Source organism: Plectropomus leopardus, chromosome 16, assembly GCF_026936395.1.
Source record: "Plectropomus leopardus strain MGB_pleo_1.0 chromosome 16, ASM2693639v1, whole genome shotgun sequence".
Taxonomy (NCBI): domain Eukaryota; kingdom Metazoa; phylum Chordata; class Actinopteri; order Perciformes; family Serranidae; genus Plectropomus; species Plectropomus leopardus.
In genome coordinates this window covers 27,932,401-27,958,714 of record NC_142191.1, presented here as the reverse complement: position 1 = coordinate 27,958,714, position 26,314 = coordinate 27,932,401, and the positions used below count along the sequence as shown (strand labels likewise).

The window sequence follows — 26,314 nt, the reverse complement described above, 5'->3', positions numbered from 1 at the left end:
TGTTTTCCAGTATTTTTCCAACTTACTGTATTATGATTTTTTTCCCCATTTTATTGGCATGCTATACTGTGACTTTTTTGGACATATTATACAACATTTGACATATGACATGCTATACTATTTCTTTTGTCAACATGATATACTTATTGATTTTTGCAGTTTTTCTCGACAAGCTAAACTATGAAATTCATGCTGCATTATCACTTTTTTCAGATTTTACACAAGATACTAAATACGAGACCAAGGCTATTTTTTAGACATGCTATTTATAACTTTTCAATGTACTATATTGTGACTTTTATAGGGTTTTTTGACATGCTATACTATACTATGTCGTCCAACATGATGATGATAAACCAACATAGTACGGTATGTTGTGAAATCATGAAAAAAACATCATAGTATTGTATACTATCCAAAATCATGAATAAAAGTCATGATGAAGTATGTCGTCCAAAATCATGGAAAACGTCATAATATAGTATGTTGTCCGAACTCATGAAAAAATGTCATAGTGTAGTATGTCGTCTAAATCATGGAAAAACATCATACTATAGCATGTCCTCTGAAATCATCAAAAAACGTCAAAAATACTCATAATATAGTTTGTAGTCAAAACCGATTAAAAAATGGTGTGATAGTAGGATACAAAGTGGAAAAAAGGCTAAAAAAGGGCCAAAAATGTCATAATTTAGCATGTTGAAAAAATGGTCAAAAATTGCATACTATAGTATGGCAAAAATGTCAAATTTTTGCATGTCCGAAAAATGGCTAAAAATGACATATTATAACTTGCAGAGACGCATCATTGTGTTCAAAGTGGAAAGAATTGCTAAAAACGACATATTATAGCTTGTAGAGAAGTGCTATAGTATACAAAGTGGAAACAATTACCAAAAAAGGCCAAAAATGTCATATTTTAGCATGTTGAAAAAATGGCCAAAAATCACATACTATAGTATGGCAAAAATGTCAAATTTTGACATGTCCCAAAAATGGCCAAAAAAGACATATTATAGCTTGTAGAGACTCATCATTGTATACAAAGTAGACACAATTGCCAAAAAAAGCCAAAAACATCATCGTTTAGCATGTTGAAAAAATGGCCAAAAATCGCATACTATAGTATGGCAAAAATGTCAGATTTTTGCATGTCCGAAAAATGGCCAAAAAAGACATATTATAGCTTGTAGAGAAGCGCTATAGTATACAAAGTGGAAACAATTGCCAAAAAAGGCCAAAAATGTCATATTTTAGCATGTTAAAAAAAATTCCAAAAATCGCATACTATAGTATGGCAAAAATGTCAAATGTTGGCATGTCCCAAAAATGGCTAAAAATGACATATTATAGCTTGTAGAGAAGTGCTATAGTATACAAAGTGGAAACAATTACCAATAAAGGCCAAAAATGTCATATTTTAGCATGTTGAAAAAATTTGCAAAAATCGCATACTATAGTATGGCAAAAATGTCAAATTTTGACATGTCCCAAAAATGGCTAAAAACGACATATTATAGCTTGTAGAGAAGTGCTATAGTATACAAAGTGGAAGCAATTGCCAAAAAAGGCCAAAAACATCATCGTTTAGCATGTTGAAAAAATGGCCAAAAATCGCATACTATAGTATGGCAAAAATGTCAAATTTTTGCATGTCTGAAAAATGGCTAAAAATGACATATTATAGCTTGTAGAGACTCATCATTGTATACAAAGTAGACACAATTGCCAAAAAAAGCCAAAAACATCATCGTTTAGCATGTTGAAAAAATGGCCAAAAATCGCATACTATAGTATGGCAAAAATGTCAAATTTTGACATGTCCCAAAAATGGCTAAAAATGACATATTATAGCTTGTAGAGACTCATCATTGTATACAAAGTAGACACAATTGCCAAAAAAAGCCAAAAACATCATCGTTTAGCATGTTGAAAAAATGGCCAAAAATCGCATACTATAGTATGGCAAAAATGTCAAATTTTGACATGTCCCAAAAATGGCTAAAAACGACATATTATAGCTTGTAGAGAAGTGCTATAGTATACAAAGTGGAAACAATTACCAATAAAGGCCAAAAATGTCATATTTTAGCATGTTGAAAAAATGGCCAAAAATCGCATACTATAGTATGGCAAAAATGTCAAATTTTGACATGTCCCAAAAATGGCCAAAAAAGACATATTATAGCTTGTAGAGACTCATCATTGTATACAAAGTAGACACAATTGCCAAAAAAAGCCAAAAACATCATCGTTTAGCATGTTGAAAAAATGGCCAAAAATCGCATACTATAGTATGGCAAAAATGTCAGATTTTTGCATGTCCGAAAAATGGCCAAAAAAGACATATTATAGCTTGTAGAGAAGCGCTATAGTATACAAAGTGGAAACAATTGCCAAAAAAGGCCAAAAATGTCATATTTTAGCATGTTGAAGAAATTTGCAAAAATCGCATACTATAGTATGGCAAAAATGTCAAATTTTGACATGTCCCAAAAATGGCCAAAAAAGACATATTATAGCTTGTAGAGACTCATCATTGTATACAAAGTAGACACAATTGCCAAAAAAGCCAAAACATCATATTTTAGCATGTTGAAAAATGGCCAAAAATCGCATACTACAGTGTGGCAAAAATGTCAAATGTTGACATGTCCCAAAAATGGCTAAAAACGACATATTATAGCTTGTAGAGAAGCGCTATAGTATACAAAGTGGAAGCAATTGCCAAAAAAGGCCAAAAATGTCATATTTTAGCATGTTGAAAAAAATTCCAAAAATCGCATACTATAGTATGGCAAAAATGTCAAATGTTGACATGTCCCAAAAATGGCTAAAAATGACATATTATAGCTTGTAGAGAAGCACTATAGTATACAAAGTGGAAACAATAACCAATAAAGGCCAAAAATGTCATATTTTAGCATGTTGAAAAAATGGCCAAAAATCGCATACTATAGTATGGCAAAAATGTCAAATTTTTGCATGTCCCAAAAATGGCTAAAACGACATATTATAGCTTGTAGAGACTCATCATTGTATACAAAGTAGACACAATTGCCAAAAAAAAGCCAAAAACATCATGGTTTAGCATATTGAAAAAATGGCCAAAAATCGCATACTATAGTATGGCAAAAATGTCAAATTTTTGCATGTCCGAAAAATGGCTAAAAACGACATATTATAGCTTGTAGAGAAGCGCTATAGTATACAAAGTGGAAACAATTGCCAAAAAAGGCCAAAAACGTCATATTTTAGCATGTTGAAAAAATGGCCAAAAATCGCATACTATAGTATGGCAAAAATGTCAAATTTTGACATGTCCCAAAAATGGCTAAAAATGACATATTATAGCTTGTAGAGAAGTGCTATAGTATACTAAGTGGAAACAATTACCAATAAAGGCCAAAAATGTCATATTTTAGCATGTTGAAAAAATTTGCAAAAATCGCATACTATAGTATGGCAAACATGTCAAAGTTTGACATGTCCCCAAAATGGCTAAAAACGACATATTATAGCTTGTAGAGACTCATCATTGTATACAAAGTAGACACAATTGCCAAAAAAAGCCAAAAACATCATCGTTTAGCATGTTGAAAAAATGGCCAAAAATCACATACTATAGTATGGCAAAAATGTCAAATTTTTGCATGTCCGAAAAATGGCCAAAAAAGACATATTATAGCTTGTAGAGACTCATCATTGTATACAAAGTAGACACAATTGCCAAAAAAAGCCAAAAACATCATCGTTTAGCATGTTGAAAAAATGGCCAAAAATCGCATACTATAGTATGGCAAAAATGTCAAATTTTTGCATGTCCGAAAAATGGCTAAAAATGACATATTATAGCTTGTAGAGACGCATCATTGTGTACAAAGTGGAAACAATTGCCAAAAAATGCCAAAAATGTCATATTTTAGCATGTTGAAAAAATGGCCAAAAATCGCATACTATAGTATGGCAAAAATGTCAAATTTTGACATGTCCCAAAAATGGCTAAAAACGACATATTATAGCTTGTAGAGAAGTGCTATAGTATACAAAGTGGAAACAATTACCAATAAAGGCCAAAAATGTCATATTTTAGCATGTTGAAAAAATGGCCAAAAATCGCATACTATAGTATGGCAAAAATGTCAAATTTTGACATGTCCCAAAAATGGCCAAAAAAGACATATTATAGCTTGTAGAGACTCATCATTGTATACAAAGTAGACACAATTGCCAAAAAAGCCAAAAACATCATCGTTTAGCATGTTGAAAAAATGGCCAAAAATCACATACTATAGTATGGCAAAAATGTCAAATTTTGACATGTCCCAAAAATGGCTAAAAACGACATATTATAGCTTGTAGAGACTCATCATTGTATACAAAGTAGACACAATTGCCAAAAAAAGCCAAAAACATCATCGTTTAGCATGTTGAAAAAATGGCCAAAAATCGCATACTATAGTATGGCAAAAACGTCAAATTTTGACATGTCCCAAAAATGGCTAAAAATGACATATTATAGCTTGTAGAGAAGCGCTATAGTATACAAAGTGGAAACAATTACCAATAAAGGCCAAAAATGTCATATTTTAGCATGTTGAAAAAATGGCCAAAAATCGCATACTATAGTATGGCAAAAATGTCAAATTTTGACATGTCCCAGAAATGGCTAAAAATGACATATTATAGCTTGTAGAGACGCATCATTGTGTACAAAGTGGAAACAATTGCCAAAAAATGCCAAAAATGTCATATTTTAGCATGTTGAAAAAATGGCCAAAAATCGCATACTATAGTATGGCAAAAATGTCAGATTTTGACATGTCCCAAAAATGGCCAAAAACGACATATTATAGCTTGTAGAGAAGCGCTATAGTATACAAAGTGGAAGCAATTGCCAAAAAAGGCCAAAAATGTCATATTTTAGCATGTTAAAAAAAATTCCAAAAATCGCATACTATAGTATGGCAAAAATGTCAAATGTTGGCATGTCCCAAAAATGGCTAAAAATGACATATTATAGCTTGTAGAGAAGCGCTATAGTATACAAAGTGGAAACAATTACCAATAAAGGCCAAAAATGTCATATTTTAGCATGTTGAAAAAATGGCCAAAAATCGCATACTATAGTATGGCAAAAATGTCAAATTTTGACATGTCCCAAAAATGGCCAAAAAAGACATATTATAGCTTGTAGAGACTCATCATTGTATACAAAGTAGACACAATTGCCAAAAAAAGCCAAAAACATCATCGTTTAGCATGTTGAAAAAATGGCCAAAAATCGCATACTATAGTATGGCAAAAATGTCAGATTTTTGCATGTCCGAAAAATGGCCAAAAAAGACATATTATAGCTTGTAGAGAAGCGCTATAGTATACAAAGTGGAAACAATTGCCAAAAAAGGCCAAAAATGTCATATTTTAGCATGTTAAAAAAAATTCCAAAAATCGCATACTATAGTATGGCAAAAATGTCAAATGTTGGCATGTCCCAAAAATGGCTAAAAATGACATATTATAGCTTGTAGAGAAGCACTATAGTATACAAAGTGGAAACAATTGCCAAAAAAAGCCAAAAACATCATCGTTTAGCATGTTGAAAAAATGGCCAAAAATCACATACTATAGTATGGCAAAAACGTCAAATTTTTACATGTCCCAAAAATGGCTAAAAACGACATATTATAGCTTGTAGAGACTCATCATTGTGTACAAAGTGGAAACAATTGCCAAAAAAGGCCAAAAACGTCATATTTTAGTAAGTTTAACAAATGGCCAAAAATCGCATACTACAGTGTGGCAAAAATGTCAAATGTTGACATGTCCCAAAAATGGCTAAAAACGACATATTATAGCTTGTAGAGAAGCGCTATAGTATACAAAGTGGAAACAAATGCCAAAAAAGACCAAATACGTCATATTTTAGCATGTTAAAAAAATGGCCAAAATTCACGTACTATAGTATGGCAAAAATGTCAAATTTTGACATGTCCTAGAAATGGCTAAAAACGACATATTATAACTTGTAGAGACACATAATTGTATACAAAGTGGAAAGAATTGCCAAAAAAGGCCAAAAACGTCATATTTTAGCATGTTGAAAAAACGGCCAAAAATCGCATACTATAGTAAGGCAAAAACGTCAAATTTTGACATGTCCCAGAAATGGCAAAAAACGACATATTATAGCTTGTAGAGAAGTGCTATAGTATACAAAGTGGAAACAATTGCCAAAAAAGGCCAAAAACGTTATATTTTAGCAAGTTGAAGAAATAGCCAAAAATTGCATACTACAGTATGGCAAAAATGACAAATTTTGACATGTCCCCAAAATGGCTAAAAACAACATATTATAACTTGTAAAGACTCATCATTGTATACAAAGTGGAAACAATTGCCAAAAAAGGCCCAAAACGTCATATTTTAGCATGTTGAAAAAATGGCCAAAAATCGCATACTATAGTATGGCAAAAATGTCAAATTTTGACATGTCCCAAAAATGGCTAAAAACGACATATTATAGCTTATAGAGATGCATAATTGTATACAAAGTGGAAAGAATTGCCAATAAAGGCCAAAAATGTCATATTTTAGCATGTTGAAAAAATGGCCAAAAATCGCATACTATAGTATGGCAAAAACGTCAAATTTTGACATGTCCCCAAAATGGCTAAAAACGACATATTATAACTTGTAGAGACTCATCATTGTATACAAAGTGGAAACAATTCCCAGAAAAGCCCCAAAACATCATGGTTTAGCATGTTGAAAAAATGGCCAAAAATCGCATACTATAGTATGGCAAAAATGTCAAATGTTGACATGTCCCAGAAATGGCTAAAAACGACATATTATAGCTTGTAGAGAAGCGCTATAGTATACAAAGTGGAAACAATTGCCAAAAAAGGCCAAATATGTCATATTTTAGCATGTTAAAAAAATGGCCAAAAATCGCATACTATAGTACTGCAAAAACGTTACATTTTGACATGTCCCAAAAATGGCTAAAAATGACATATTATAGCTTCTGGAGACGCATCATTGGTTACAAAGTGGAAACAATTGCCAAAAAAGGCCAAAAATGTCATATTTTAGCATGTTGAAAAAATGGCCAAAAATCGCATACTATAGTATGGCAAAAATGTCAAATTTTTACATGTCCTAGAAATGGCTAAAAACGACATATTATAACTTGTAGAGACACATAATTGTATACAAAGTGGAAACAATTGCCAAAAATGGCCAAAAACGTCATATTTTAGTAAGTTTAACAAATGGCCAAAAATCGCATACTATAGTATGGCAAAAATGTCAAATGTTGACATATCCCAGAAATGGCAAAAAACGACATATTATAGCTTGTAGAGAAGTGCTATAGTATACAAAGTGGAAACAATTGCCAAAAAAGGCCAAAAACGTTATATTTTAGCAAGTTGAAGAAATAGCCAAAAATCGCATACTACAGTATGGCAAAAATGACAAATTTTGACATGTCCCCAAAATGGCTAAAAACAACATATTATAACTTGTAAAGACTCATCATTGTATACAAAGTGGAAACAATTGCCAAAAAAGGCCCAAAACGTCATATTTTAGCATGTTGAAAAATGGCCAAAAATTGCACAAACGTCAAATTTTGACATGTCCCAAAAATGGCTAAAAACGACATATTATAGCTTGTTGAGACTCATCGTGTTCAAAGTGGAAACAATTGCCAAAAAAGGCCAAAAATGTCATATTTTAGCATGTTGAAAAAATGGCCAAAAATCGCATACTATAGTATGGCAAAAACGTCAAATTTTGACATGTCCCCAAAATGGCTAAAAACGACATAATATAACTTGTAAAGACTCATCATTGTATACAAAGTGGAAACAATTCCCAGAAAAGCCAAAAACATCATGGTTTAGCATGTTGAAAAAATGGCCAAAAATCGCATACTATAGTATGGCAAAAATGTCAAATGTTGACATGTCCCAGAAATGGCTAAAAACGACATATTATAGCTTGTAGAGAAGCGCTATAGTATACAAAGTGGAAACAAATGCCAACAAAGGCCAAATACGTCATATTTTAGCATGTTGAAAAAATGGCCAAAAATCGCATACTATAGTATGGCAAAAATGTTACATTTTGACATGTCCCAAAAATGGCTAAAAATGACATATTATAGCTTCTGGAGACGCATCATTGGTTACAAAGTGGAAACAATTGCCAAAAAAGGCCAAAAATGTCATATTTTAGCATGTTGAAAAAATGGCCAAAAATCGCATACTATAGTATGGCAAAAATGTCAAATTTTTACATGTCCTAGAAATGGCTAAAAACGACATATTATAACTTGTAGAGACACATAATTGTATACAAAGTGGAAACAATTGCCAAAAAAGGCCAAAAACGTCATATTATAGTAAGTTTAACAAATGGCCAAAAATCGCATACTATAGTGTGGCAAAAATGTCAAAGGTTGACATGTCCCAGAAATGGCTAAAAATGACATATTATAGCTTGTAGAGAAGCGCTATAGTATACAAAGTGGAAACAATTGCCAAAAAAGGCCAAAAATGTCATATTTTAGCATGTTGAAAAAATGGCCAAAAATCACGTACTATAGTATGGCAAAAATGTCAAATTTTTACATGTCCCAGAAATGGCAAAAAACGACATATTATAGCTTGTAGAGAAGTGCTATAGTATACAAAGTGGAAACAATTGCCAAAAAAGGCCAAAAACGTTATATTTTAGCAAGTTGAAGAAATGGCCAAAAATCGCATACTATAGTATGGCAAAAATGACAAATTTTGACATGTCCCCAAAATGGCTAAAAACAACATATTATAACTTGTAAAGACTCATCATTGTATACAAAGTGGAAACAATTGCCAAAAAAGGCCAAAAATGTCATATTTTAGCATGTTGAAAAAATGGCCAAAAATCGCATACTATAGTATGGCAAAAATGTCAAATTTTGACATGTCCCAAAAATGGCTAAAAACGACATATTATAGCTTGTTGAGACTCATCGTGTTCAAAGTGGAAACAATTGCCAAAAAAGGCCAAAAATGTCATATTTTAGCATGTTGAAAAAATGGCCAAAAATCGCATACTATAGTATGGCAAAAACGTCAAATTTTGATATGTCCCCAAAATGGCTAAAAACGACATATTATAACTTGTAAAGACTCATCATTGTATACAAAGTGGAAACAATTGCCAAAAAAGACCAAAAATGTCATATTTTAGCATGTTGAAAAAATGGCCAAAAATCGCATACTATAGTATGGCAAAAATGTCAAATTTTTACATGTCCTAGAAATGGCTAAAAACGACATATTATAACTTGTAGAGACACATAATTGTATACAAAGTGGAAACAATTGCCAAAAATGGCCAAAAACGTCATATTTTAGTAAGTTTAACAAATGGCCAAAAATTGCATACTATAGTATGGCAAAAATGTCAAATGTTGACATATCCCAGAAATGGCTAAAAACGACATATTATAGCTTGTAGAGAAGCGCTATAGTATACAAAGTGGAAACAATTGCCAAAAAAGGCCAAAAATGTCATATTTTAGCATGTTGAAAAAATGGCCAAAAATCACGTACTATAGTATGGCAAAAATGTCAAATTTTTACATGTCCTAGAAATGGCTAAAAACGACATATTATAACTTGTAGAGACTCATAATTGTATACAAAGTGGAAAGAATTGCCAAAAAAGGCCAAAAACGTCATATTTTAGCATGTTGAAAAAACGGCCAAAAATCGCATACTATAGTAAGGCAAAAACGTCAAATTTTGACATGTCCCAGAAATGGCTAAAAACGACATATTATAGCTTGTCGAGAAGTGCTATAGTATACAAAGTGGAAACAATTGCCAAAAAAGGCCAACAACGTTATATTTTAGCAAGTTGAAAAAATGGCCAAAAATCGCATACTATAGTATGGCAAAAACGACAAATTTTGACATGTCCCCAAAATGGCTAAAAACAACATATTATAACTTGTAAAGACTCATCATTGTATACAAAGTGGAAACAATTGCCAAAAAAGGCCCAAAACGTCATATTTTAGCATGTTGAAAAATGGCCAAAAATCGCACAAACGTCAAATTTTGACATGTCCCAAAAATGGCTAAAAACGACATATTATAGCTTGTAGAGACTCATCGTGTTCAAAGTGGAAACAGTTGACAAAAAAGGACAAAAAAAACCTTCATCGTTTAGCATGTTGAAAAAATGGCCAAAAATCACGTACTATAGTATGGCAAAAATGTCAAATTTTTACATGTCCCAAAAATGGCTAAAAAACCGACATATTATAGCTTGTAGAGACTCATCATTGTGTACAAAGTGGAAACAATTCCCAAAAAGGGCTAAAAACGTCATATTTTAGCATGTTGAAAAAAATTCCAAAAATCGCATACTATAGTATGGCAAAAACGTCAAATTTTGACATGTCCCAAAAATGGCTAAAAACGACATATTATAGCTTGTAGAGACGCATCATTGCATACAAAGTGGAAACAATTGTCAGTCGTTGGACTTTTATTTTGAAAATCAATCCTAATCTGAGAGGTCAAAGTTGTAAAACACCAGAGTCAATAAATAGAGATCCTCGTAAAAGCTTTAGTCTCCTAGGCAATGATTCTCCAAATGAACCACAAATGTACACTGTAGCATTTGCTTTATTGTAACTGCAAAGCTTGCAACAATGACAGACAGCTTGTGAAATGCGGGCAGGTCACAGAGAGGACAAGTGATCTCTGTGGCCATGCACAGTAAACTATAAACGGTATCAGTCATAGTAAGTGTGGCTCTACCAGAAGAAACGGAGAAAGGATGCAGGCACTTCTATATCAGTAAAGAGAGACAGGAGAGGATGTTCCCTTTATCACAACATCAGCGTTTTGAGGCTACTCAACACCACAAGAGTGAAATCATTTACAGCTGTGTGATCAGGGCTCTGAGTTCAGCTCACATATGAAACACAGACTCTATTTTCTCTCAAATCTCTGGTGTGTCCACATGTTAAACAAGAAGCTTGGGGGATTTTTAAGCGACAACTAGGTGTTGACACAAACTAAGGTTCCTTTAAAAACAATAAATTTGTGTGTTTTAGCTGCTTTTTCATTCTTGACAACTGGGACAACACGTCTTTGTTAATGTTCAAGTATGTTGACGAAGGCGATGCAAACTGTGAGCGCAAGAAACTTTGCTACTAAAGAAAACTAAGTTGACCGAAACATCGAATGGACCCGCGTATGTTTAGTATGTTTAGCATGTCGGACGGAAGCATCACCTGCTGGATACTCACACAGCAAGTCTTAAGTTACTGGGGGAATCTAAACAAACACACACACACACACACACACACACACACACACACACACACACACACACACACACACACACACTCACACACAAAAGTGGAGATATTTTCCATACCAAGGAAATGTAGACAGGTTCAGCATTCACATTTACGTCTTATGTATGTCTTAAAGGAGCAGTACGTTGGATTTAGTGCCATCTAGCAGTGAGGTTGCAGATTGCATTCAACTGAATAACCTTCACTTTCCAAACTTGTAGAGAACCTACGATGGCCTTCAAGTAACATAAAAATGCAGAAAGCCCACTGTTGGGTTTTCCGTTCTGGGCTTCTACAGAAACATGGTGCTGCAATTAGTTTATGGAAGTGTCCCGGGCTTTGAAGCCAATTTTCGTGGTAGCCAAACAGTGGAATTACAACCTCTGCGTCCCTCATGTGATGCCATTGGGCCCCAAAAGATTTTCCCCACACACTTACATGGAGAAAGAGACAATTTTTCAAGCATCACAACTCCTGCAAAGTGACTCATTTTGGTCAGTTTGATCTGATAACATTTCAAAGGTCTTGAGGGGTCACATAATTTTTTATCCCCATTCAAGTTAGCAGAGCGCTAAACCAGATGTATCCAGCTTGGCTGGTGGAAATCTCTAGTGTGCCTGCTAGATGGGCCCAGTGATGGGGCAACAATGCCGATTATACAGGAAATTTTATATGCTACCATTGCACCTTTTTGTCTTCAAACCCAGCTGAGCAACTCTAAAGGAATGAAGGCCCTGCCGCCAACACTGTATCCAGTTCTCTTCATCTATCCATAGTCTACGGGCCTGTAAGCATGCTGTGTTTTTTGCACCCTTCAAATCCATGTTTCCAATGTAGATGCCCTTGTACATGCACTCAAAAGCAAGCATGATGCTGTTGCAACACCTAAGGGTTCTCAAACATTTATTTTTTTAGAGTGCGATGGCTGTGCCCTAAAATAAACAAAATTAAACTTTTGGAACATAGCAATGCGCACCATGTATCATGTGACAGGGATAAAAGCCTGAAGACATCTTCCCTTTCCTTTGTAAATATCAGTCTGTGGTAAATATGGAGGATAGGTTAATTATTTTAAGCAGGGCTACCCTGACCTTTATGATCTGTCCCACAGATTATATGAGGCCTAATACACTCTTTTAAAAGAAACACCTGTAAGAAGTTCAGCTCTGTACTCAAGGTTTCTGGTGAGGGGGCTGTGATGCGATGCTGGTTATACACAATCAAGCCTCTGTCCCCCTGACTGGTAGCGCTAAAGGCACAAGGGTAACCCCCAAACTCAACCAGGCGGTTGAAGATGTGAAATGTGTCCCAGCGTCCCAGCACTCTGGATGTAACACAAAGGTAGATATGATGGACTCAATCTAAGGGAACAAAAAATGACGAGTGGATAGTTTCAGTTGATCGCACATAAGTGAAAACACAGTTATGAATATTGGATTCCATTTCTGCCAATAGATCCCACTAAATTATAGACATTACTCCTTTGAGAAACGTTTTTTTTTTTTTTTTGTTAAACGTGGTGCATTTGTCAATCATCTACTTTATAAAGTTTGTCTCAGAGCACAGAGTGATGTCCCAGTTCTCTAGAATGCTGCTTTCATTAAACTAATGGAACAAAAGTCTTTTTCTGGTCTGAACTCAAAGAGAGGAGAGCCCCGGCTAAACACAATACTATCTGAGGAATGTAGCTTTATGAAGAGTCTCAGCTCTGTGGACAGAAATGTAGCAAAAGATAAACAAAAACAAAAATCAGAATAAATACATTTTCACGAGTACATACATAGGTTCGGTGTGTTAAAATGGGTTGGTGAAGACGTCTCCTCACTGACTGATGGTGAAGATACTGCAGAGTAGATGAAGCTGTGCTGAGAATCCAGGTGTGTCCGGCGCTGATACAAGCCACAGTTTGTGCTTACCATGTCATTTTTTACATTTTACAGCATTGCGTTGAAGAAATCATTGACATCATGGAAATAAGGTGCTACTATCATCAATTTCAGACACAACAGCAGAGCTCTTAAGCCTTTTGGGCCCTAACCTGTCTATGCTCAGTTTTCACTCTATTTAAAGGCTTGATGACATGCCATGCATTTATTTTGAAAATGTCAGATGTGCTATACATGTAGGACAGTTTTGATGAGAGAACTTTTTGCCTTTATGTTAACAGGCTTTTAATACACTGCACAGTGAATGTGTGTGTGTACATGAATGGACAGCAGAGAGCGTGACTGTTCAGCGGATACTGACTGAATCACCGTGACGTCGTACCGACAACAACAAGTAGACAGCTGATAACTGATTTCAATCTTGGAGATATATGAAATCGGAACTTGTTTTTTTCTTGTTGTCATTTTCAGCCATAACTGTAATGGTTAAAGATATACGTATAGTTAAACATGGTGGTCTGACCTATCTTATGTTGCTGCTGTGCTTATTTTATGTTCTGTGTTGCTTTGCTTTGATAGACCGACTTTACCAGCACAGAAGCTAAGAAACTCCTGTGTTCTGCGAGGTAAAATTAGTGTTTTTTGGCAATGGAGTCTGGTGGCTTTGAGATAACGGCTTCAGTTCCCTATTGGAAAGGGCTGTCTGATGGCAATGAAAATATTCTTAGAATAGCAGCATTTGATTTTATGTAGATGATGCAGGGGTGGGGGGGTTTATTGTGGACATACATTATGATTTGGTCTACTGGGACCATGTTGATAAGATACTATGAGCCATAGTAATGCCCAAAAAATTATTGACAGAAGTAAAAACAAAGCTATTTTTCATGAGTTTGGTCACTTTGTTTCTCATTTTATATCCACTGGCAATTCGAATTTTTTAGTGTTTTTGTACCACACTCTCCATGTAAAAAAGGAAGTATAAAGTTGCCAATAAATTTGGATATTACCGCAATAACAATTTTTGGGATTATTGGTGATACCAAAGAACAAAAGTTCAATGTGATGATTATAACCTAAAGGTGTGAGCATCATCTTTACCTATGTCTTATGACAGGTTTATTATCCATAAAGAGACAGTTTACCCAAAAATCCAAAATACATATTTTTCCTCTTATTTGTAGTCCTATTTATCAACATTGTTTTGGTGTGAGTTACTAAGTGTTGGAGATATCGGCTGTAGAGATGAGTATGGAACTAGACGGCACTTGCCTTGTGGTGTCCAAAACCCCCCTAGCCCCAGAGAGAAAAAAAAAGCATTTCAAACTCACTATTTCCTGAAACTATGACCTGGTTACTCAAGATAATCCACAGATGTAGTTGTGAGCTGTTTCATGTAGGAACTATTGTCTTTCTACTGAACTACACCCGCAAACTGTATCACCACGCAGAAGGAAGTGTGGATCTATCGCTAGCTTACCTAGCACCACTAGGTAATGTAATTTTTACATTTTGCATGAGCCTTTTTTCCATGCTCTCTGACTCCAAGTTTTTCCACAGAAATTGAATCAGTTGTGCTAAAAATGTTAATAACCTGCTATTATTACTATTTTTGATGAAAATGTGGCTTATTTCTGCAATTCAAATGTTATCTTCAATGCAAAAGTCTTAAAATGTAAAAAAAAAAAATGCACATGGTACAAACTGCAGCTGTTCTTCCACCAGCCTGTTGTTTTCTTCACTCCTCTTACTGCTTCTCAGCAAACACACACCAGGCCAGAGAGGTGAGTGCACATTAACACACAAAGTCAGTATTGTCTGAAGGATGGAGGGGGACCAACATCGCTGCCACACCAGCTCACGCTCTGTCCAGCAGGGTGGAGTCAGCCTCCGCTGCAGGAGGACTCAGTTCGCACAGGTAGAAGAGTGTGTCTGCGCTGGCCTCTGCCTCTGTCAGAGGCTCCAGGCGGATCAGGGAGCTGCGGGTTGGCTGCTTGGACTCCAGGCTGGCATCCAGGAGCTCTGAGGGCGGCTCGGCCTCCACAGAAGCACCTGAGCTGGAACAGGGCTGGAGGTGGGTGTTATAGGAGCTGGCACTGCTGCTGGTGCCACTGCTGCTGCCGGTGGCCAGATCCAGCTCTGAATGAGGAATGCACCCATCGAGGAAGGCCAGCAGGGGGCAGGAGATGTACTGGATCAGTTGCTTATCTGAAGACAAGACACCTGAGGTGAGCCTGGGGTGTACTCCACAAAGCAGTTTGGTGAAAACTCTTAGTAAAGTAACCCTGAAATTAGGGAAACTCTGAGTTTTCCGTTTCAGAGAGAGAGGGGTAACTTGAGGTGGTTACTGTGGTAACTGACTGTTAAATTAACCTTCTTGCTGGCAGGTTTTCTTCAACAAACCCTGAGTTTATCTCTATGCAGGTTTCCATTCACCGTCAAAGTGCACAAACTGAAATTGCGAATATAAAATACACCTAATAGAAACACGTCAAATCAAAAAGAAAAAAAAAATTTCAAAAAGTTTTTACACTCACAAGAGGTGGTTTCCAGTGATTCAAAAAAGCCATGTTTCACAACACTGCAATGGAAACACAGGCGCTACAAGAGGTGATTACTGCATCGAGAAAGTTGAATTCATTATCTGAAAGTTGGACTATCACCTCCCACCTCCCAAAAAAACAGATGTGGCAACTCCCACGTCGCTTTCGATTGCAAATAGCGAGGGCCTGTGCTCCGGCTGCGATAGACATAAACCTGCTAATGTTTTGAACATCCATCGCCACGCTTCTTGGAATGTTATCACGTCGCATACCATCATTCAGTGGAAACACAGTCATCTTGCAATTGTGTTTAATAGACACTTTGCCTTGTGTCTCCTCCCTCTGACAGAGCCGGCGTGAGTCACACACGCTGTTTCGTCTCCTGATTGATTCAGTCTTGAATCAAAATGCAGATCAAAGCGCAGTTTTGCCATATGCAAGAAAACCCTGGCTGGATATTAGTTTGTTACTCTGGACAATCCAAAGTTACCACTTTTATGTGCCGTCAGTAATTTCTTTGAGCAGTGATTTTCACGCTCACATTCAGATATAACACAGACGCGAATCAAACCTCTGCATGTCCTCTGAAGACATGTGTCAGTTTGTTTGGGCTGTTCAACTAAAATATTGATCGCACATAACGTGTAATGTCAGTTTATATTGTAAAAATTGGGATGAAGCTTTACAGATGTGTCAGATCAATAAAAAATGATCTCCATCACTAATGATGTGATTGTTCACACTAATGAAACATAATTCTTTTAATATTTGAGATTAAGTGTATATTTCTGAGTGAGCAGGGTGGTGGTGCAGCTGCAGAATGTAAAAGTGTGTGTGTGTGTGTGTGTGTGTGTGTGTGTGTGTGTGTGTGTGTGTGTGTGTGTGTGTGCGTGCGTGCGTTTCCTTCACTGACCTGTGTTGACTTCTTCTGTCTTGCTCCTGTTCAGCTGTGTTGCGTTCTCTTTGGAAGACACAGCCTCCTGAAAACACATGGAGAGGAAACAATGAGTAAAAAAAGTAGCTTCAAAACTTTGTGTGCTCATTTAAACATTTTATCCATTAAGAGACTGTTAACTCCTGTTGTTGTTAAGTGCAACAGACAGTTTATGAGGAGACTGAAGTTGTTTCCATTTGAACACAACAGAGGGCGCTCTAAAATTTCACTTAAAGCTTGACCTGTTGCATGCGCTTTTAACCTTTTATAAACTTAACTTGAATAAGACGCCATTGTTATCGTTTTCTACAAAAATGGGGGACACTGTGAGCAAAGCAATACACAATAACGACACAAAGGCATCTGAGAGGGATATCTGAAATGACTGGAATGAATTGCGTGCCATATTAAATTCGTGTTAAATTCATTAGTGTGCTGAAATGCTAACGGTTTTCAGGTTTTTGGACTCATTTCTGGGGTACTTTCTACACAAGCGTTAAAATGTTTATTATTGTAAAATGAAAATAGTTCACCAAAGAAACCAACGTGTGATATCAGTCCCCAGCAGGGGAATTGTGTCTGTTGTCTGACAATTGCACTACTCTTTGTTCTAAATAAAGCAAAAGAAACAAACTTATCCTTTTCTTTTCACCACTGTACAAAAATCGCACCCAGTTTTGAGCTCATTCACAACGTTGAAATACAAACGATTAGACGTGTTGTGTTATTGATCAGGTTAATATAGTTTGGTTTTGTGTGTGAGTGATGTTGTTTTACCTCTAGAGTGTCAATGCCAAACTGTTTTCCAAAAAGCATGGCCTGGAAGTCCTCCAGACTGCAGTCGATACTGTCCAGATAGTCCATCAGCTCCATCCTGACAGCAAACACACACAAGGGGCAAAGGCAATATTACTACTATGGTTGTGAGCTACAGGGACTTTCGTGTTATTATATATTATACTACGGCCACAGTATAAACATATTGAGTGATTACAGCACATTTATATTAGTTTTAGGAAAAGGAAAGGAGGCAGTATCTACTTGAAAAGGGGTTCTGCTTTTTCACTAACTTTTAATGTTTTAATGCAGAGTCTGTGACCGTGTTTTTTTACCGTTACTGTACAGAATGATCTTAAATGTAAGAAAAGGGCTAAAGACTCAGAAAAGACAGAATAGTAATTTAGGTTAACACTTACTTGCCCAGCAGGTTGATGTTCTGTGATATTGCTCCGTTCTCGTTCAGTATGGAGTCCATCATCTTGACGGGATCCTCCAGACTCAGGCCTGAGGGTTTATTAAGCTGCAGGGCGCTGCTGGTTGCTCCGCTGCTGTCTAAAGTGCTGCTCCTCTGGCTGTCGTCTGCTGCTGCTGCTGCTGACACACCAGCGTCTGTCTGTTTGATGTCGTCTGTGCGGGTGGGGCTCACCTCCGCCTCAGCTGGTAGCACCGCACAGCTGTCCAACTCTACCTCCACAATCTCCACATCACTGAGGGACGACATTTTCAAACAGCATTTCATTAAGACGGAGAGACGCTGCTGAATATTCCCTCACGCTGCTCTAGCATTTTAAACAGTGCATCACTGAGGAGTCAAAGGAAATAGTCTCACCCTTGCTCGTAGGTTCTGGGTGACCCCTCTGTGATCTCAGCCGCCACCTCAGCATCACAGATGATAACGTCGTCTGATATCTCAGAGCCCTTTACGCCACCCAAACTGTTGACAGACGACTAAACAGGACACACGACCAAGATGTGGACTTCAAAATGTGTTCTCACAAAACACATACTCAATATCATCCATTTAAATACAAAAACAGATTCACTTTAGGTGGTTCGTCCCATGATCTTATCACTGGGTACTGCTGTTTACTGACCTGTTCCACACACACTTTGTCATTATACATCTGGTGGATGTACTTGGACTTCTTTCCATTGCTGTTCATAAGAACTGGCCTGTCAGAGGAGGAAGACAGATCAACATCTAAAGTTCAAACAGGCTAGAGTTCACATCATGGAAGTGCTGGAAATCTTACTTGGTTAACAGTGTAGCTGTTAAAGACAAAAATATAACAATGACAGTTTTTAACATAAATTAATCATGTAGGAGCTGTGATCATTTAGGTGACTTAACTCCATCGCAATGTCAGAAAATAAATACAAGCTATCAGTTTTGTAGTGAATTGCAAAACACTTTGACAGCTCTTTATATTTTATGTGGCAGCACTTTGGTGGTGGCTTTTTGAAAAGTCTCACCCAATAATCATAATGAGTGACCATCAGTGCCACTCTTGACAGTGTGAACTCACCTTTTGCGTTTTAAATTCAGGATGCGGTTGTTCTGTACCAATGTGACGATGAAGTGTACCAGCTGAAAAGAGAACATTCTCTGTGATTCAACAGAAAATGCAACTGGATTTACAGTTTCGATGCCAGTTATAAAACAGAACACCTGCTGACCGTGGTTACATTAGACTTCCCTTCCTAAAAGTAATCAATCCAGTGCCACAAAAGCATTTTGCACTTTGGTTCCCTCATCTAGAGACAAGAGGTTTTTAGTTAGAGACCTGAAATAAGATCTGTGGTTAACACAAGGACATAAAACAACGTAAAAGACATCAGTAAATACAGCACTCGCGAATTTTGAAGATTTTACGTGTCTTAAGGAGACTACAGAGGTTATCACATTAACCGTTAGGGCCTGCTTTAATATTACACACACTCGTATTGCTCTGCACAAAAAATGTACTTTTCACAATCAAGCTTTAAAAGGAATTATACTTAAATATTATTTTCTACTTTCATCGAAATTATTTTTTTTAACCAACATCAGTCCTAATCATAAATATCAAATATTCATTAATTTTCACAATGACCCTATGTTTCCACTATGTTAAAAACCACAACAAAATTAAATATTTTATACATACAACATGCAAAGTACTTTTTTTTTTTTACAATTATAACAGCCTCAGACATGCCAATGATTTGCAGCAACATTGATTGTGAAGGTGCACCTAGTGGATTGCATTTTCTCCATATGCCAAATATGGTAAAAAGGACATTATCCGGTGGAAAATTGTAATAATTATAAATTCCATGGCAAAAGCCCAGACAGACCCCCCAAAAATAATACAATAAATGTTTTTATGCTTTGATGGCGGTGGGATCAAAAATTGCAGTTTGAACGGGTTTCAATGGTGCATTTTTTGCATTTAGCAGTATGTACAGTATGTAATAATTTTGTTTACTGTGTATTTTGGACTTATTGTAGGAGCTGAGCTAGAAATTCCCAGATTAAACAATAATACACAATGTTGCCATATGAATAAACACAGCGAAAATTATTTAAAAAAAGAATGACAAGCGCGTAAAATGCGCCTCACAATCCCCGAGGGTTAAACATCATCCTGCCAATCACATCCTCACATGTACAGTTAGTGGTGGTGACACTGAAGTCATGAGACCGTGGAGCAGCTTGTTTGTAGCCTAACTTCACGCTTCAAAATTTGTGGAACAAAATGGAACAAAAGGAACATAAATGTTTGTTTCCCACAGAGCTTACTTTTTGCAATAATCCAAAACCGTGTTCACTATGGGTTGGGCTACAAAAAACATCATTCCTGCAGCACTCATCACACAATCAAAGATGGTTCTTCTGGGAATGATTCACCATCCATTTAAGTGTCTAAAAGTGCAATTAATGACTACAGCCGACAAGCATGCGCTGAGTATAAATACTCACACAGACTGACAGACTGCTTAGATAACAGTTTTTCCCTGTTAAATTGATTGTGAAAGGTTTTAACTACTGCTATTAATTGAAATAAAAGTGCTTTACGCAAGGCATGTTTGTGAAAGTAAACTGAAGACTCCAGAGTAGTGCTCACCTTTTTGATGAGCTGCTGTTGGTGGACGTGTTTCTGTCTCAGATCGGAGATCTCTCTCCACAGAGCTTCATTCTCCCTAAACAACAAAACAAGTCTCACTCACAGCTAAGTACAGTCGTTCCTGTAGCTTCATTTTGGTTTTTGTTAAATGACAATTTTCAGTGCTAATGCAAGAATCTGTCTCTAAAATGTCTTGTACTACTCATGGTATATTGGTGGGATGACCTGTGCAGAACTTAACACTCACCTCTTGAGTGTTGCCAGCCTGGCGTCGATGTTCTCCTGTTTGCTGTGAACACTCTGAACGCTCGCCAAGATCTTGGTCAGGTCTTCCTGTCGAATCTTGTTGTCCTCTGGCCGAGTGTTTGAAACCTGGAAGACAGAAAGTACAATCAAATCTTCCTCTTATAGCATCTTCACACTGGAAGCATGAAGGACAGCAAAACTGTGACATAAGGAATATGTATGAGTTTTGCACATGACATGAACCAGATATAGGCGTCAAAAGTCTTTAAGCAGACAAAATATTTCATTTGCTTTAATAAGCACTTCCTACATGGAGACCAAAAATCATGTTTTCTTTGTTGTGTGTTTCATACTTCTCTCAGCCCTGGGCAAAGGGACCTGTTAGCCTGGGGCTACAAAAACGATGGAAGAACCATGATGGATTCAGGGTATAGCTAACCCTAACTTTAGCCTGGGGTTTGCTAGCCCTGCTCCAGAGTAGTGCTGACCTTGAGTTGCAGGAGTATTCACTAAAAACGGACTTAACCCAGGGCTAAAAGTTGCAGTTTTTTTAACTGTTGCGTTTTGTGTCTTGTTTATATGATTTATATTGTTCTTTGTGCTTTAATTATCTTTTACATACCTTATTTTATACCTTTGCGGCTGTAATAATGTTAATTTCCCCATTGTGGGGCCAATAAAGGATTATCTCATCTCATCTTATATGAATTTTGGAATTAAGATGAGTTACGTATTCCAACTGCACGTAAACTCGGAGTTAGAAGAAGTGCAGTGTCATATAGCCCTTGGCATAGGCTAACCCTGGGTTAACAATAACCCCCTTTGCTCTGCCTCTTCAAGGCAGGAATTTCACGCCATTACACCGCCTCACTGCTCAGTATATAAGGTAAGACAGTGGAATATGTAGGACAGAGTTGTCTCAAAATTTTGTCACTGTGTCTTTGGCTCAATTTGAAAGGATTAATTTTGTTGATAGCTGAACAGAGAGATGTCTCCACCTCACCTTCCTTTTGATGTTCTCCAGCAGGTTGTCCTGTCCATGTTTGAAATAGGGGTGCTGAAACTCCACTGGACCATCTCTCTCCTGCTTTACAATACCTGTGTCAATGTGCATCACTTTACGGAATCCATCTGCAAACACACACACACACACACACACACACACACACACACACACACACAGAGAGAGAGAGGTGAACACATTTCGCACCCTCCTACATTTATGTACGTATGTGCAAATGCCTTTATCCACACTCTATATCTGGGTTGTCACGTGATCAGAAGGCATTAAAATATAGAGATGTCTTCATGTTGCCATAGTGGTAAAGACTGTGTTTATAATCTACATGTGGCTGATAGTGAGACAGATCTGATAAGGAGATGATATGTGATGTACACTGATGCTCTTTTGATTTCTTTAACTTGATATTTGGAGGAGGTATATGTAAAAAAACAACAACAAAAAAAAAACAATTGACAGTATAGTTCAATAAAACACCATTAAACTGTGTCAAAAAACAACTAAAACATCTCTGATACAGTGTCAGCAGTAACTGCAGGTGTTATGTGTTGTATTGAATGACATGGTACAGTGTATAATCTGTTCAAGCAATATGACAGTGTGTACCATGATATCATATAGTATGGATTAGTCACTATAACATATTGTTTACACTGTGGTAAGTAGTACTTTAACATATTTGATGGTGTTTAACTATTTTGCACAATGATGCAAATCACTGCAAAGGACTGTTTTATATCAATATTGAGTTTTTAATTGGTGCAATGAGGAATTTTAATTTGTCATGTATTTAGTTCACCGTAATATATAAATAGACATCCCTGTGTGTTTAGTTCTCATATGATTTTGCAGAAGCTTTACTGACTTAATATATATAAATATTGCAAAGTAAAATCATGCATCCTGTCAGAGGATTTTATCCACATCGCCCACTGCTTCATTAACATGTGAGTTATTCCCTTTTGCTATGTTTTTTAAGCAGACGGAAAATAAACAGGGGCCAAACTATTCCTCTAGCACAAGGATTACTGGGTGTCATCTGCTGGAAAATTTTGAGCATCAAACACTTGCATTAGTTCATGGTAATGTCCTAAATTTTGTCAAAATAAAGAGTGCAAATTTGTGTTATCAATGGGTAGGATAAATGCACATTCTAAATATTAAACATACATTGAAACACAGTTAATCGGTTTTAATTACTATTATTACAATTCACTATAATTGATTTGACTTTTTTTGCCACATTGTGATACGTGTGTTGGCTCATGCATATTCCTATGCTCTGCTACTGAATTTCATAATTCAGTCAGTTTAAAACCATAATTACCCAGAGACTGAGCACTAGAGTCATGTAAAGTAACTGTGGCTAAGAGCTGATTCAGTGTTTACATCAGGCCTGTTGGTTACCATGGTTACCACACTATCTGCCCATGCATTTATCCAGCTCTGTTTTACACTCTATAAGTCCTGGCACTGCAGCTGCAATGATAAATCAATGAATCATTTGACAAAAAAACTATTTTGATAATCATTTGATGTTGTAATAAAAAAAATGTAAACCGTGGGAAATTATAACAGCGACTTTTTTCTAAATTTTGTGACATTTTAAAGACAAAACTAATTGATCAATAGACAGAATTATCTGTTTGATAGCAAAAATAGCAACTCATTGCAGCCCTAAATGGTTCTGCCTCTGCGTTTTGGCTGAATAAAGGTGAATCAGCACTAGGGCAATCACCTGCCACACTCGTTTGTCATAGTTGCATTAACACTAAATTTATTAGTATAGGTGGCAGCCATCTGGGTTGTTAGTGTGGGTGCAGACAAACCCAGAGAAGCTAGAATCAAAAAGCTATATCTAACAGACACTGAGTCACCCTGAAATCACTGCAATGCACCGACTGCTGACACTCTGATTTGTGAAAACTAAGACAAGGTGACGGATGCAGTCTTACACATGTTGAGCTGTCTGATAAAACTGGCCATGTTGTTGTGCTTGAAGAACTTGGGCAGGATCTCCTTGGCAAAGTGCTGCTCGTCCAACACGAGGAAACTGTTGCCCTCCTGGAAACAACCAGCAGAACCATGGCAGTCAGGACAGCGTCTCAGGGGACCGCTCATTTATTTTTGAGACTCATTTCACTACATGCACACACACACAGCTTCGTAGTGACTCGCTGCCAAAAAAAAAAAAAAAAAAACTAGGAGGAACTGATGCTCGCATGACGCAGAGCCTGGATTTGGCTAAGTACGTTATGCTGGCTCCCCAGCAGGTAACGTTATACAACGAAGGGGAATGACTTGCTAGCTAAAAGTTAATGTTAAGCTTTCCGAGCGTTAGGTGGCGTGAAATTAGCGACTTTTAAACCCTTACTACTCATTGTTAGAAGCGTGGTGTGACGACATGCTACACACACGCTATGTTAACTCAAGGCTAATCCCCCTTGCTAACTTGTTTTCTGCCCTGCGTTAGCTTTTCTAACTGGCATGCTAGCTAACGGCTAACAGTTTTGGCTTTACCTGGCTCCAGCAGATGAACTCGTTGGTGTCTGCATCCTCGACAAGCGTCCACAGCTTGGTGAGGAAAGCCGGGACGTTCGAGTTGTGCTTCATCTCGCAAATTTAACGAGAACAACACCTCGACTGAACAGCTGGTCAAGTATGTCGCTTTGAAAAAACACTAAAGGCTTATAACTTCCGGTTCCGGTGAACGGGACCTGATTGGTCGGGGAAGAGTCCTCACGTGGAGTCCCATGCAGACAAAAGCAGAGATGGCGTGGTTTATTCAACATAAAGAGGTCACATATCTGCAGAACCTAGAGACGAGGCATGAATGAGTGTGCAGGAAACACACAGAAACAGGCATTTTCTCACTCGGCAAACATGCTGAATGGGCCCCTTGTGGAATGTTTATCAGTGGAGAGAAGAAATAATCAGGGGCCAAACCATTGCTCTGGCACAAATGCATAGGTTTTAAACACTTTCAAAGTCAATTTATGGTGTAACTATCTAATTTTGTCAAAATAAAAGTCCTCTGCTACTTTCATTTTATTGGAAGAGGGTGTGTCCCACTGTACTAATCTACTTTCTTGCCCACCCAACAAAATAGCAATGAAAAGTAGCTGACACATACTGCTCCAGGTCCTCTATTTTGTCAGCTGGTTTGTGCTAATTTAGCATAAAACAGGTTTAGACATGCCTTCAGCACACATCATTACACAATATAAACTGACATGGTAGGTGAGTCATGCTTGCAATCTTAAATCATTCCAATTTTCTCCCTGATAGGAGAGACTTTTCATCCACCTATAGGCCTATACAGTGAAGTGCAGTAGGTCGCATATAGGCTTTTCACACTGCATTCTCATAGCCCTGGGCTAGAATACCAACTTTCAACAATGTGTCTACAATTAAGACAAGCTGATGTAGGCCACTGACAGATTTCTTTATATGATCATATCTTCCAGGCATGCTACTGCTAGTGTTATATGTGATGAAGTCAGGTAATTTAAAACACTTTTTGGCAGATTGCCACAACAACTACTCAAAACTCTGCAGACTACCTTAAGTTTTACTTTTATAATGTGTTATAGTTCTCTGCTATATTTCTATGAAGAAAAAAATGTTGTTAAATAGAATGATTCAGAAACTTTGGACTTTAAACACATTCAGAACCCGGACCTCACTGACACAACATGTTTATCTAAAATGAGACAGCTGGTAAGGTAAAATACAACGGTCATGTTTGTTTGTTTCTTTTATAAAACTTAATTCTTTTCATTTTTTGATTTAACATATACAACAGACCTTACAATTGTACATATAAAACACAAACAACAAAAAACAATAACATCATCTTTGCCAACTGTATCAAGTGTAAATTCAAATTATTATTACTGATGATACTACCACAAATAATAACAATAATAATAATAATAATAATATGTTTGGTTGTTTGTTTTTTTAAATAGTTAAATCGATTCATGACTTCAGTAATTATTTCAGAAAGTCATAATGTAACCTGTGGCACTTCATCAAAAGAAAAAAGTCCAACTTTGCTTCCATGCTTTTCTTGTTATTTTGTTGCCTACGTTTTGATATGAACCCCTTTAGGATATGCGCCCCGTCTGTTTCTGCAAACTGGGAATGTGCTGATCGCCAGCTACTGTATGTAATATATAGACTATACATGAGCATCTCATAGTCCCACTTGAAAAAAACCTTTTAAACTCTGAATACGCTGGTTTCATTTTTTCAATAAGAATAAGAATAAGAATACGAATAAGAATAAGAATAATGAGAAGAATTTTACATTTGTAATTATGATAATTGTAAATACATTTATCTAGACATTTTCCCCTAACTTTAAAAAAAAAAACATATTTCAGTTTGTGAGATATTTCTTACCAAGTTGTTCATTAAA

At 36.6% G+C, this 26,314-nt stretch overlaps 1 protein-coding gene across 1 annotated transcript; it reads right to left on the bottom strand.

The window, feature by feature from the left end:
• Window positions 1-10,676: 10,676 nt before the first annotated feature.
• Window positions 10,677-24,591, bottom strand: hsf2 (heat shock transcription factor 2). Its single transcript, XM_042503839.2, has 12 exons — window positions 24,412-24,591; window positions 23,847-23,955; window positions 21,874-22,001; window positions 20,872-20,996; window positions 20,625-20,700; window positions 19,044-19,105; window positions 18,612-18,690; window positions 18,347-18,465; window positions 17,934-18,224; window positions 17,515-17,611; window positions 16,717-16,783; window positions 10,677-15,468 (listed from the first exon to the last, which is right to left on the bottom strand). Exons 1-12 carry the CDS (start codon window positions 24,502-24,504, stop codon window positions 15,119-15,121), a joined length of 1,596 nt encoding a protein of 531 aa, XP_042359773.1. The 5' UTR covers window positions 24,505-24,591; the 3' UTR covers window positions 10,677-15,118.
• Window positions 24,592-26,314: the final 1,723 nt, after the last annotated feature.

Bases quoted from the DNA above. Each gene is read 5' to 3' on its own strand.
- hsf2 (XM_042503839.2), bottom strand. From the start codon at position 24,504: ATGAAGCACAACTCGAACGTCCCGGCTTTCCTCACCAAGCTGTGGACG. The intron at 22,002-23,846 runs GTAAGACTGCAT...GTGTGTTTGCAG, and splicing joins TATCAGACAGCTCAACATGT to ATGGATTCCGTAAAGTGATG. The intron at 18,691-19,043 runs GTGAGTTCACAC...CTCCTCTGACAG, and splicing joins CTGAATTTAAAACGCAAAAG to GCCAGTTCTTATGAACAGCA.